Here is a 14,352-nt window from a genome sequence, read left to right as displayed (position 1 = left end):
GCCCTCTCCTGTTTCTTAATATGTGTTTGCACACAATCCGGCTACTGCCCTACACAGGATATTTAATTCTGATTTGTATTCTGAATCTGATTTGGACTTGTCCTTTTGTTTTTGTGTTTTCACTGAAGGAACCTGTGTAAGTGCCCTAGACAAGACATGCTCAACAGAGACCAACTACTGCTTGCTCACACCAAAGGAAATTACTCTAACACCCTTTACCAGAGACCAGAACAAAGAAAACATGGGTCAATCAAAGAGTACAGAATAAAGGGAGAAAGGCAAATGATATCAGATGAACTCAATAATCAGATGAGCTCCAAATACTTTCCAGGTGTGGGCATAGACAAAGCTCTGCTGCAATTCTCAGGTCCTAGGTCCTTGGAGAAGCTGCTCAAACACTACAAACAAAGAGAGATGGAACCGAATGAAAATGCTGCAGCATGGATACGTCCCTGGTTATCTCTATAGTAATAGACAGATCTGTAGCTGCCATAGAGCCCCCAGAGGATAGCACAGACTGGATGGGGCCAAAGTGGCCCAGTGCGATCAGTCATCACTACCTACCACAATCTTGAAAATCTTCTATCTGGATACAAGGAATTAGTCAAACAGCATCCTTCACAGTGCCACAGTGGTTCCTATGAGACAGTCTCAGTAAAGTTCTGGTTTTTCTAGAGCTCTGAGATGACTAAATGACATCCAGAATATAGTGTTTTTTAGACATTACCCTATGGTGTGTGTTGAGGTTGGTTATAACCCTGTAGATCCATTTTGATCCCAAGGTGTACTGTCTATGTTCTGTATCATTGTTTGTCCATCATAAAACAAGTAATGGTCAATTGCAACCAACAGGCAGAACATTTAGTGCTGTATTTCTTGAAACGTTACTAATGGGAGATTACATGCACCTGCGTGTTAAAACAGACTTGCTTGCAACCAAAAACCCACAAGAATAAACCAGCAGATCAGTTGATCTCTCGTTGTTACTGTGTCAAACAAGTTTGATATCAGACAGCTGTGTCTAGGTTCTCTACTCCAGGCCCCAATGAAATACGACCTACCAGGACCATTGAAAAAAGCAAGGCTAGTATTTAATTAAAACTATTTATTGTAAGACTATAGACCCCGTGAATTGTAAGAAACTTTAGTACAGTATAGTACGGTATAGCTCCTTTCTTGTGTATTTTATTGTATTCCTCGTGTTACTATTTTATTTTTAAACTCTGCATTGTTGGGAAGGGCTCGTAAGCGAGCATTTAACAGTAAAGTCTACACCAGTTGTATTCGGCGCATGTAACAAAATCATTTTTATTTTACAGGAAAGTAGAGTAGTTCAGTACAGTACAGTTTAAATCAGTATAGACAAGTAGAGTACCGTACTGAACTATACTGATCTGTACTTTCCTGTACTGAAATATACTTGAGTTTACTGTAAAGTACAATATAGACATCTATGTTTGGGCCACATTAGAATATACTAATTTGTCATTTGACATACCTTGATTAGATTATAATTGAATGAAAACAGATTTGTCAGTATTAATTCAATCATAATTGTCTTCAATAAGTTACCAATTTTAGATGTAGACAATACAGGAATACTTTATTTTTCCCTTTTGATAAGAAATGACCATACTGTATTAAGGTTTTATTCATGGGTTAAATGATTTGAAAATTACAAGTAAGTATACCAACATAAGCTACATTGTCACAGTAGATTCTCTCTGGTAAATGAGGAAATACCTTATTTCACTTGTATGAAATGATGTGAAATAGTTCATTTTGGACTTAGTCTGCTCAAATATTAGGTTTAATCTATACCGCACATATTACCCACCAGAGGCATAAATAGTCTTGAAAAATGTTGGCAGCAACCAGGACTTAAATTAAACACCGACATCATCTGCAGGGAGCGATAATATGGCCAATAATGGCTGCAATCGAGATCAGCTGTGCGGGTGATTTTCGCGCATATTGATGTTTTAACGAGATATTACCTTGTGTTGAGCTGGTGCTCTGTGTTGGTTTCAATTGACCTGTAGTGTCCAGTGAACCACACCATGATTCAAAAAAATATAGCTACATTATAACTTCTTGTACTGAACATTTACATCTTGACATTGAAGTACTTTTTCCAGCCATAACTACACATTCAATAACAAATGAAACGTAATTCAAATGTTGTTCTTAACAGTGGACAGACAGACACAGAAGCAATGCACAACCTTTTCTCTACTAAAATACGACTAAACCCAAAATAAATGACCGTTCATGTCCTACTTACTACTTTCACACAGAGTCATCAGTGCCACCAGCAGCACATGCAGAGTAGAGAGAGTCACCAGAAGCTTTGCCATCTTGTCAGGTTCAGAGTTCTAGGCAGGCAGTAAAGTTGGATAGATACATGTAACTCTATTGTCTGAATGAGATCCAAAGATAATCTGATACAATGATCTGGCATTGTAATGTAGTTTAAATACTTACACAGTTGGAGATATGCTGCCTTTTCTGGACTGCAGACTCGGTGGTTAAAGAACAAGGTGGAAAGTTCTCAGATGGGAAGAATGACACAGGCAGCATTGTTGGTAACTTGATACAAAACCCCCTTCCACTCTGTATGCATCAAGAATTTACAGCAACTATATGTTGATGCGTGTCAGATCAAATTTAAGGAAGAAGTTCTTCTTGTACTAGATGATTACATGTTAGGATTGTGTTACATAATGTGATGTACAGTTACCTTAAAATGAGCTGAGTGTTCAATTCATACAGAAAAAGTGTTGATCATTGTGATTAGTAAGCCTTTGTGAGTCACTTCTCCATGATAGTCCTATTTAAGCACCTGTCATTTTCATTTAGGGAGAGAAAGAAACAGAGACAATGTAACGGTTTTCCTTAGGTGAAGGAGAGGCGGACCAAAAGGCAGCGTGGTGATGATTCATGTTTGTTTAATAAAGGAAAACTATACATGAATAAACTACAAAACAATGAAATGAAAACCCAAAACAGCCCTATTTTTTTAAATTTTTTATAAAAAATAATTTATTATCTTCAATACCATTCATTCTTTACAACTCATAATTTTCATACATACTCCAACAATGGTATTTTAATTTAACTAAACAAAACAAAAAACCCAAACAAAACCTCAGGGGAGCATCTTCCCTCCCCGTCACCCTACAAACTACCTTTCCCTATCTCCCCGTCCCTAATCTATCCCCTTACAAATCTAAATGACACCCAGCCCTAAACCCCCCTTCCACCTTTCCCGAGCAGCATGCTGCCCCCACTTCCTCTCCTCCCTCTTCATCCTCCCCTCAAATCTCCTTCCACCCTCCTCACTATCCCTTCCACCCCCCAATCTCTCCCTGTCTTCACCATGTTCTGCCTGGCTTCCCACAGCCCCCGTTTAAAGCGACTCATGAGAAGCCAGAGCAGAAACCTGTCCCTATCCGTCCCTCTCGCTCTCCCTACACCTCTCTCTAACCTGGCCCACGTCAATACAAAATCCCCCTTACCAAACCTAACAACACCCGTTCCCTAGCCCATACTACTCCGGCAAAGGCACAGTCCCAAAAGACATGGCGCACATTCTCCTCCCTGCCACAAGAGGATCTTGGACAGGTGGGGGATTGTACCAAACTATACCGGTACATGATGGAACGTACCAGCAAGCACTTATGGAGGCTCAACCAATTCAGGTCCTTGAGCCTGTTGTCCAGACCCCGCGCCTGCACTCCCTCCCAGACCACTTCCGAGATGCCCACTACAGGCGCCGGACTCCCTGCCTCTCTGACCTCCTCGTACAGGTGCCTGTGATCTAAACCTCCTCGGGCAACTTCAACCTCAGGGTGCGCATGCAGCCACTTGGCCGCATGACCAAAGTGCCACGGCAGCTGTTCCGCCGAGGACCCGTGTTAGACCACACCATTACGCTTCTCACCTGATACGAGAAGAACACCCGCAGGAGGTAACCGGACGGGTGTATCACTGGATGAGCAAGCTCTGTTAACAAGAAAGAAACAAAAATTGTGTCCAGCTTGAGGGGGAAATGTGGTACCCCCCTACCTCCCTCCCCGATGGGACAGAGCATGCGTGCCCTGGCGACCCACTCGCACCTGCCACTCCACATGAACTGAAACACAAGCCTCACTAGAGGCCTCCTCAGACAAGCCGGCAATGGGTAGATGTACGCCAAATACAAAAGAGACGGCAACACATCCACCTTTAGGACCAGGACTTTGCCCATAAAAGACAAATACGTAGCCTTCCACATTGCTAGCTTCCTCTGTACCACTGCGATACGCATGTTCCAGTTTAGCGTCGCTGAGCCGGAGGTCTCAAAATGGACCCCGAGAATCCTCAGGGCCCCCTCACAGAGAGATAACCCCTTAGGCACATCCGTTCTACCGCGCCATCTACCGAAAAACTTGACGGAAGACTTTGCATGGTTCAGAACCGCTCCTGACGCTCGGGTGAAATCCCCAAAGATGGCAAGGGACCTTGTCAGGCACGAGTCCTTGCACAGCAGCAAGGAAGTGTCGTCGGCGTACTGCGTCATCTTAACACGCAGCTCACCACTTCCAGGGATCAACAAGCCTTCCACCCCTGTGTCTGCCCTAATGGCAGCCCCCAGAGGCTCCATGTACAGAACGAGGAGGAGAGCCGAGAGTGGGCACCCCTGCCTGACCCCAGACGAGAGGTCAAAAACGTCACCCAAGTGACTATTTACACTAACTCGGCACCCCGCTCCGACATATAATGTACGAATCCATCCTATGAACTTCTCCCCAAATCCTAATCGACCTAACACTCTGAATAAAAAGGATCTATTCACGCGATCAAAGGCTTTCGCCTGATCTAGCGCTGCTACCATTAAAGGCAGTCCTCTATCTTCAACCCAAGCGATGGAGTCCCTGATTAACTGTAGGTTCCATCTAATAGAGCGGCCCTCTACCCCGCACGTCTGATCCTCATGGACGACGTAGGGAAGGGCTGTGCGCAACCGGTCTGCTAAAACCTTTGCAAGTAGCTTGTAATCTAGACACAGCATGGTCAACGGCCGCCAGTTGCCAAGGTCTGTTACTTCCCCCTTCTTATATAAAAGTGACAGCACACCAACAGCCATTGATCCCCCCCGGGACCCCCGTCTCAAGGATGGCCTTCAAGACTTCGAGGACCACTGGTCCAAGTATACCCCAAAACTTGAGATAAAACTCAGCCGGCAGCCCATCCATCCCAGGCACCTTCCCTTTTCCCATCCTCCTAAGAGCGCTCTCAACCTCTTCTAGTGAAGAGAGAGTGTGGCAGAGTCAGGGTTCAGACCTGAGCCAACTCCCCCTGTTTATCGTGAGGAGCCAAGGAGGAGACCAGAACCAGAGCCGGTGTTGGAGGTGAGTGAAGCAGAGACTGTGAAGGAGTTAATGGGGAAAGTGGAGGAGAGAGTTATGAGGGAGTTGCTAGTTTGGTGCTTTAAGTATGATATTCGTCCGACGGAGCGTGTCGGGGATTTGATGGCACCTGGGTCAGCGCTCCATACTCGTCCTGAGGTGCGTGTTAGTCGGCTGGTGAAGAGTGTGCCAGCCTCACGCACTAGGCCTCCTGTGTACCTACCTAGCCTTGCACGTCCTGTGCCAGTCCTGCTCTCAGGCTCTCCAGTACACCTTCACGGTCCGGTCCATCCTGTGCCACCTTCACACACCAGTTCTCCGGTGGCAGCTCCCCACACCAGGCTTCCTGTGCGTGTCCTCGGTCCAGTATCACCAGTGCCAGCACCACGCAGTCTGCATGGAGCAGCCAGAGCTGCCAGTCTGCATGGAGCAGCCAGAGCTGCCAGTCTGCATGGAGCAGCCAGAGCCGCCAGTCAGCCAGGATCTTCCAGATCTGCCAGTCAGCCAGGATCCGCCAGTCAGTCAGGATCTTCCAGATCCGCCATTCAGTCAGGATCTTCCAGATCCGGCATTCAGCCAGGATCTTCCAGATCCGCCAGCCAGCCAGGATCTTCCAGATCCGCCAGCCAGCCAGGATCTTCCAGATCCGCCATTCAGCCAGGATCCGCCAGTCAGCCATGATCTTCCAGATCCGCCAGTCAGCCAGGATCCACCAGTCAGCCAGGATCTTCCAGATCCACCAGTCAGCCAGGATCCGCCAGTCAGCCATGATCTTCCAGATCCGCCAGTCAGCCAGGATCCACCAATCAGCCAGGATCTTCCAGATCCGCCAGTCAGCCAGGATCCGCCAGTCAGCCAGGATCTTTCAGAACCACCAGCTAGCCAGGATCTGCCAGTCAGCCAGGATCTGCCAGAACCACCAGCTAGCCAGGATCTGCCAGAGCCTACTACCTGCCTGAGTTTCCTCTCAATACTGGGCTTCCTCTCGGTACTAGGCATCCTCTCAGTGCTGAGCTTCCCCTCAGTGCTGAGCTTCCCCTCAGTCCCGAGCTTCCCCTCAGTCCCGAGCTTCTCCTCAGTCCCGAGCTTCTACCTCAGTCCCGAGCTGCCCCTCAGTCCAGTGGGGTCCTTGGTGAGGGTTATTAGGCCAAGGTCGGCGGCAAGGGTCGCCAATCAAAGGACGCGTTACAGGGGGACTGAGACTTGGTTGAAGTGGGGTCCACGTCCCAAGCCGGAGCCGCCACCGTGGACAGGCGCCCACCAGGACCCTCCACTATGGGTTTTAGTGTGCGGCCGGGAGTCCGCACCTCGGGGGGGGGGGGTTCTGTCACGCCCTGGTCTTAGTATTTTGTGTTTATATATTTATTTGGTCATGCCAGGGTGTGACATGGGTTTATTTTGTGTTGTGTTTATATATGGGGGTTTTTCGTAGGTTTTGGGATTGTGGCTTAGTGGGGTGTTCTAGCAAAGTCTATGGTTGCCTGAGGCGGTTCTCAATCAGAGGCAGGTGATTCTCGTTGTCTCTGATTGGGAACCATATTTAGGCAGCCATATTCTTTTCTTTGAGTGTTTAGTGGGTGATTGTTCCTGTCTCAGTGTTTTGTATTTCACCAGATAGGCTATATAGGTTTTCACGTTCCGTTTGTTGTTTTGTATTTCGTGTTTATTCGTTTATTAAACATGTATCTAACTTACCACGCTGCATTTTGGTCCGACTCTCTTTCGACGGAAGAAAACCGGAACAACACTGTATTTCTGATCAATTTTATGTTATTTCAATGGACAAAAATGTGCTTTCCTGTCAAAAACAAGGGACATTTATAAGTGACCCAAAACTTTTGAACGATAGTGTAAGTAGCCTTCTATCTTACAGTGCCTTGCGAAAGTATTCGGCCCCCTTGAACTTTGCGACCTTTTGCCACATTTCAGGCTTCAAACATAAAGATATAAAACTGTATTTTTTTGTGAAGAATCAACAACAAGTGGGACACAATCATGAAGTGGAATGACATTTATTGGATATTTCAAACTTTTTTAACAAATCAAAAACTGAAAAATTGGGCGTGCAAAATTATTCAGCCCCCTTAAGTTAATACTTTGTAGCGCCACCTTTTGCTGCGATTACAGCTGTAAGTCGCTTGGGGTATGTCTCTATCAGTTTTGCACATCGAGAGACTGAAATTTTTTCCACATTGTACCTACCATTGTAATAACCATGCAAATACATGTTTGTAGTGCTAAAGCAACACCAACATTTGAAATGTTTCAGTATTCATATGAACATGATAAAATGTCCCAATTGAATCATTGCGTGACATATGCATGGGTAAAAAGGTTGTGGTTGTCACAGGGACAGCTATGATGCAACAAATGAAGAAGAACTCAAAACCACTTCCTAATGACCTATTTAGCTGTCACAGCATCACTTCTATGTGTTCCTCTGACCTAGAAAATAACCATATTATAACCTCAAAACCACTTCCTAATGACCTATTTAGCTGTCACAGCATCACTTCTATGTGTTCCTCTGACCTAGAAAATAACCATATTATAACCTCAAAACCACTTCCTAATGACCTATTTAGCTGTCACAGCATCACTTCTATGTGTTCCTCTGACCTAGAAAATAACCATATTATAACCTCAAGACAACCTACATGCAACAGCCCACATCCATGCAAGTCACACACACACACACACAGACATGACTATTAGATTGAACAGATAAGATATTACTTTTCTTTGTCTTTCAGTGTATTGTATTTCAATGCTGTGTAGATTTACAGCACTACTCAAACAAAGTTACACATGAAATCCTCCACAGGCTCTAGGAGGGATCCTATAGTGTGGACAATTATTGTTTTTTGTATTTGTTTATTTTTGTAAATGTTTTGTTTTCCAATTGGTAGTTACAGTCTTGTCCCATCGCTGCAACTCCCCTACGGACTCGGGAGAGGCGAAGGTCGAGAGCTGTGCGAAACACAACCCAGCCAACCTCACTGCTTCTTGACACAATGCTGGCCAATTGGATACCGCCCCATGGGTCTCCCGGTCGCGGTCGACTGCAACAGAGACTGGACTCGAACCAGGATCTCTAGAAGCACAGCTAGCAGTGCACAACTCGGGAGGCGGTAGTGTGGAATTTTGACCATACATCAGAACTCTGAGGTCATTATGTAATCTTGTCTTTGTAAACAGTTCAATAGTTGTCATACCTTTTGTAAGTTTATAGTTTTTGATCATCCTCAGTGCAACACTCAACCTGAATTCCTAGTTTTCTTACGGGTTCTGTGGTGCTATTATGGTTTATTTGCTATCTTACAGATCACATGAACTCAGCAAAAAAATAAACGTCCTCTCACTGTCAACTGTGTTTATTTTCAGCAAACTTAACATGTGTAAATATTTGTATGAACATAACAAGATTCAACAACTGAGACATAAACTGAACAAGTTCCACAGATATGTGACTAACAGAAATGGAAAAATGTGTCCCTGAACAAAGGGGGAGTCAAAATCAAAAGTAACAGTCAGTATCTGGTGTGGCCACCAGCTGCATTAAGTACTGCAGTGCATCTCCTCCTCATGGACTGCACCAGATTTGCCAGTCCTTACTGTGAGATGTTACCCCACTCTTCCACCAAGGCACCTGCAAGTTCCCGTGACATTTCAGGGGGGAATGGCCCTAGTCCTCACCCTCCGATCCAACAGGTCCCAGACGTGCTCAATGGGATTGAGATCCGGGCTCTTCGCTGGCCATGGCAGAACACTGACATTCCTGTCTTGCAGGAAATCATGCAGAGAATGAGCAGTATGGCTGGTGATATTGTCATGCTGGAGGGTCATGTCAGGATGAGCCTGCAGGAAGGGTACCACATGAGGGAGGAGGATGTCTTCCCTGTAACGCACAGTGTTGAGATTGCCTGCAATGACGACAAGCTAATTCCGATGATACTGTGACAAACCGCCCCAGACCATGACGGACCCTCCACCTCCAAATCGATCCCGCTCCAGAGTACAGGCCTCGGTGTAACGCTCATTCCTTCGACGATAAACGAGAATCCGACCATCACCCCTGGTGAGACAAAACCACGACTCATCAGTGAAGAGCACTTTTTGACAGTCCTGTCTGGTCCAGCGACGGTGGGTTTGTGCCCATAGGCGATGTAGTTGCTGGTGATATCTGGTGAGGACCTGCCTTACAACAGGCCTACAAGCCCTCAGTCCACAAGCCCTCAGCATTTCTCAGCTTATTGTGGACAGTCTGAGCACTGATGGAGGGATTGTGCCTCGTCTGGTGTAAGTCAGCCAGTTGTTGTTGCCATCCTGTACCTGTCCCGCAGGTGTGATGTTCTAATGTACCGATCCTGTGCAGGTGTTATTACACGTGGTCTGCCACAGCGAGGATGATCAGCTGTCCGTCCTGTCTCCCTGTTGCACTGCCTTAGGCGTCTCACAGTACGGAAATTGCAATTGCAGACCTCATGCCTCCTTGCAGCATGCATCTTTCTTTTGGTGTTTTTCAGAGTCAGTTGAATGGCCTCTTTAGTGTCCTAAGTTTTCATAACTGTGACCTTAACTGCCTACCGTCTGTAAGCTGTTAGTGTCTTAACGAGGTGCATGTTCATTAATTGTTCATGGTTCATTGAACAAGCATGGGAATCAGTGTTTAATAAACCCCTTACAATGAAGATCTGTGACGTTATTTTGATTTTTACGAATTATCTTTGAAAGACAGGGTCCTGAAACAGAGACGTTTCTTTTTTTGCTAAGTTTATTTTCTGATCAATATCACAATCTCAAATTTGCCATTCACCACTTCATAGGCCACAAACAGCGGCAATCCCTTGGTATGACTGTATAGCCTTACAGAACCCTTACTCACTGGGGTAGATCAACTGAAACATCTGATACATGTGTATACACACATTTAGAAAACTTACTTACTCACTGGGGTAGATCAACTGAAACATCTGATACATGTGTATACACACATTTAGAAAACTTACTTACTCACTGGGGTAGATCAACTGAAACATCTGATACATGTGTATACACACATTTAGAAAAAAAAGGTGCTATCTAGAACCTTAAATAGTTCTTCGGCTGTCCCCATAGGAGAACCCTTTGAAGAAACCTTTTTGGTTCCAGATAAAAACCCTTTTGGTTCCAGGTAGAACTCTTTTGGGTTCCATGTAGAACACAAATCACTGCAAAGGTGTGAATTTGAGACCAAAGTGTTGTTCTGTTTGAATTTAGGCCTTGATTTGGTTATGAGACCAAAGTGTTGTTCTGTTTGAATTTAGGCCTTGATTTGGTTATGAGGCCAGTGTTGTTCTGTTTGAATTTAGGCCTTGATTTGGTTATGAGGCCAGTGTTGTTCTGTTTGAATTTAGGCCTTGATTTGGTTATGAGGCCAAAGTGTTGTTCTCTTTGAATTTAGGCCTTGATTTGGTTATGAGACCAAAGTGTTGTTCTGTTTGAATTTAGGCCTTGATTTGGTTATGAGGCCAAAAGTGCTGTGACACTTTTTTGTTGTTGTAAGAGTTTGTCATTGTTTTTATGAACAATACAAAACATACACATACAAACGACACCATCATACAAACATCAACTACATCACATCTGCCCAGACCCACTAGCACACATCCCCATATCCAAAGCTCACACCACTTTACACCACATGGCCTCAAACTGCCACCACCACCATTTTGTTTTTCACGGTAGCCCACGCACTTACATTTTTTAGATAATAAAGCATTTTACCTTACCATTGCGTTACTGATGGAGGATTGGTTAATTTCCTGTTTTTAAGTATACGTTTATTTAAGATGATTGACATGAGAAGTATCGTCCAAGCCATGGGGTATCTCACTGTTCCATCATATGCCATGTCTTGAAATATGGAGATAGACGCAGATAGACGGATTAAAAGTAAACTTTCTATCTGTCACGTCTGCACCCCCTCGTCTGGCGCTCATCATTATGCACACCTATCACCATCGTTACGCGCATCAGCGCTTCATGGGACTCACCCCGACTCAGCCGGGTCGTCCAGGTGGGACGCCGGGTGGCGCCCATTGGGGGGGTGGGTACTGTTACGCCTGCTCCTGCTCCCCCTCTCTGGCATTCGAGGGCACCAGGCTGCCCATCATTACGCACACCTGTCACCATCGTTACACGTATCAGCCCTTCATGGGACTCACCTGGACTCTATTACTTTATTGATTGCCTCCCCTATATCTGTCACTTCCTCAGTTTCTTCCCCGTGTCTACATTGATGTCATTACGTTTTCCCCTGTCCAGACGCTGTCCTTGTTTGTCTACTGTCTATTATCCATTAAATGTGCACTCCCTATACTTGCTTCTCATCTCCCAGCATTGGTCCATACACTAACTCTACCCATATCCTTTGGATTTTCTAACATTCCCAGAAGGCATGGATTATTGAGTCATTATTAGTTTTACACTTCAGACATGACTCTGCCGTTGTGCTGTAAAATTTGCGAATTGTGTCTTTTGTATAATAAATTCTATACATAAATTTATGCTGTATTAAACATACATTTTCCTTAACTATAATCTCGTTAGTTATGTTCCAACATTCTCTCCATCTTGTGTCAATGTCAGTTATTTTCAAGTCTTGAATCCAATTGTTTATTTTTTTCTACGAGTCAGTTGGATAAACTAAATGCATACGTTTTGTATAGCTTACCTATCATATGAATATCCTTTTCTGACTCAAATAGAATTCCCTCAAGATCTTACGTCCAAAAAAAATTCAAGTTGAAATTTGGGGATTTTTTCAAGTCAAAATGTGATTTAATTTGCATGTATTTGACAATATCTACAATGGCCAATCCAAAATTGCTTTTTAAAGCTGTCATGGAAATACATGTATTTCCATTTATGGTTTCTATGCCTATAGTTTTCCATGTGGCCCAATTTAACTGTAAATTCTGAAAAGCTATTCAAGGATTATTCCATAAGGTTGTGTTTTTAGGGAGTGATATTGGTTCTTGTAAAATAAAAAAATGTCTCCACGTATTCTGAAAATAATACTAGCAAAGGGGGCATTGAGTTTCCAATATTGGTCAGGTATATCAGGAGATCATCTCTAAATAAGTTTAGTTTATATTCCCTTTTACCAATACTGATACTTTGGTTTGGGTGCTGTCTAATTCTTTCTGCAAGCGGTTCAATTGCCAGTGCAAACAGGAGGGGGGAGAGGGGACTTCCCTGTCTTGTGTCCCTTTCTAAAGCAATTTGATCAGATAATGTATTATTTGTGTATATTTTAGCTTTAGGACATGTATATCATATTTTAATAAAATGTATTATTTCAGCTGGAAAGTTGAAAGCTTCCAAAGTTATTTAAACGTTATTTAACTGTTCTTAAGTCAGTTAAGAACAAATTATTATTTACAATGACGGCCTACCCCGGCCAAACCCTAACGACGCTGGGCCAATTGTGCGCCGCCCTATGGGACTCCCAATTACAGGCAGTTGTGATACAGCCTGGAATCAAACCAGGGTCTGTAGTGATGCCTCTAGCACTGAGATGCAGTGCCTTAGACCGCTGCACCACTCAATAGTCCATACTGTAAAAAAAAAATGGAATGGAATGGAATGGAAATATGTTTGGCAAGCTCATAAAGGATCATGGGATAGAGTATCAACTCATTGTACTTTGTACTTTGTAGCAGAAGTTTCCACCTGCAGGAGGAGTATATATATATAGAGTAGGACCTCACACAGCCGCTGAAGCTTTCTCTTTGAAGACAAGACAGCATCTCAACTCAGCTCATCACTAACCACAGCAGCACAGAAGAAGAAATGGCCCAGATCAGAGCCCCTGTGATTGTACTGCTGGTGCTACTGGCTTTGGGGCTCTTTGCTACGGAAACTTCTGCAGCTAAACGACGTAAATATTCTGCTGTGAAAGTTTAGTCTGTGTGTCTCTGTGTGTAATTACTGAAAAACAGAAATAAACAACTGGACAAATAGGGTAGTATTTTGTGTTTCTCAACATTCCTCGTAAATCCTTTATTTGTTCCTTTTTGACAGCACGTCGTAGGAGAGGATGCTGTGAGAGTTATACTCTTCGTAAAACACCTTTCGCAGTTATCGAAGGCTATACCATACAGACCATATCAGAAACCTGCCGTATCTTTGCCATCATGTGAGTATCTTTGGAGTATCTGATTGCATTGTATGGCAAGTAATACAGCCAGAAGAATGCCATTATAGCTACTATAAATAGCCTACTATACTGTAGTTTTAGCAATCAAACAATTATATAATGCTGTACGTGTAAAAACAAAGAGTTGAATATGAACTTGTGCTTTATGTCTCTTCCAGGTTCCACACTAAAAAGGGTAATGATGTGTGTGCAGACCCTGACCAGAACTGGGTGATAGAGCACGTCATCCGACTGGGGTATGAATAATTCTCATGAACAGAGAACTGTAAGACTAAAAGTGTGGTTGTAGCCGTGACAATACAAATTAATGATATCCATTTTACATTTTATATCTGTTTTAGGACCAAAGCGTCTCACATCAAGACCTCACAGGCCTAATCCAATGATGTCATCACAACTCAGGATATAAAGGAATAGTACACAGTCAAAAACTGAACTCAACACCTACTGTTAATCTTTCCTCTCAGCACCAAGAACCAAATCAATAACAAGGGTGTCACAAGACCCAGCTACCTGTTTCTTCTTAGTTCTATATTTTCTGGGGTGATTTTATGTAAATATATTTTGTAAATATGAAGGATATTTTTATAATATAACACATTTTTTATATACAAGAGGGTTATGATCTCATTGTAAGAGCATCAGAAAATGCATACTTTGTATGTTTTTATTCATTAACTTTGGTTGCTTCTGTTACGTTTGTTCATCTATAATAAATGTTTTATATTTTACTAAGAATACTTCTGTTTTCATCTTGTG

The 14,352-nt window shown here is 43.6% G+C and overlaps 1 protein-coding gene across 1 annotated transcript; it reads left to right on the top strand.

Annotated features, from left to right (window-relative positions):
- The first annotated feature begins 13,188 nt into the window (after positions 1-13,188).
- On the top strand, positions 13,189-14,146 carry ccl20a.3 (chemokine (C-C motif) ligand 20a, duplicate 3). Its single transcript, XM_024390821.2, has 4 exons — positions 13,189-13,314; positions 13,458-13,572; positions 13,752-13,829; positions 13,935-14,146. Exons 1-4 carry the CDS (start codon positions 13,227-13,229, stop codon positions 13,969-13,971), a joined length of 318 nt encoding a protein of 105 aa, XP_024246589.1. The 5' UTR covers positions 13,189-13,226; the 3' UTR covers positions 13,972-14,146.
- The last annotated feature ends 206 nt before the right edge of the window (positions 14,147-14,352 follow it).

The sequence above is a fragment of the Oncorhynchus tshawytscha genome, linkage group LG28 (genome assembly GCF_018296145.1).
Source record: "Oncorhynchus tshawytscha isolate Ot180627B linkage group LG28, Otsh_v2.0, whole genome shotgun sequence".
NCBI classification, from domain to species: Eukaryota; Metazoa; Chordata; class Actinopteri; order Salmoniformes; family Salmonidae; genus Oncorhynchus; species Oncorhynchus tshawytscha.
The sequence above is the reverse complement of the archived record's forward strand: the minus strand, read 5'-3'. Positions and strand labels throughout refer to the sequence as shown.

Bases quoted from the DNA above. Each gene is read 5' to 3' on its own strand.
- ccl20a.3 (XM_024390821.2), top strand. From the start codon at position 13,227: ATGGCCCAGATCAGAGCCCCTGTGATTGTACTGCTGGTGCTACTGGCT. The intron at 13,573-13,751 runs GTGAGTATCTTT...TGTCTCTTCCAG, and splicing joins TGCCGTATCTTTGCCATCAT to GTTCCACACTAAAAAGGGTA. The intron at 13,830-13,934 runs GTATGAATAATT...TATCTGTTTTAG, and splicing joins GAGCACGTCATCCGACTGGG to GACCAAAGCGTCTCACATCA.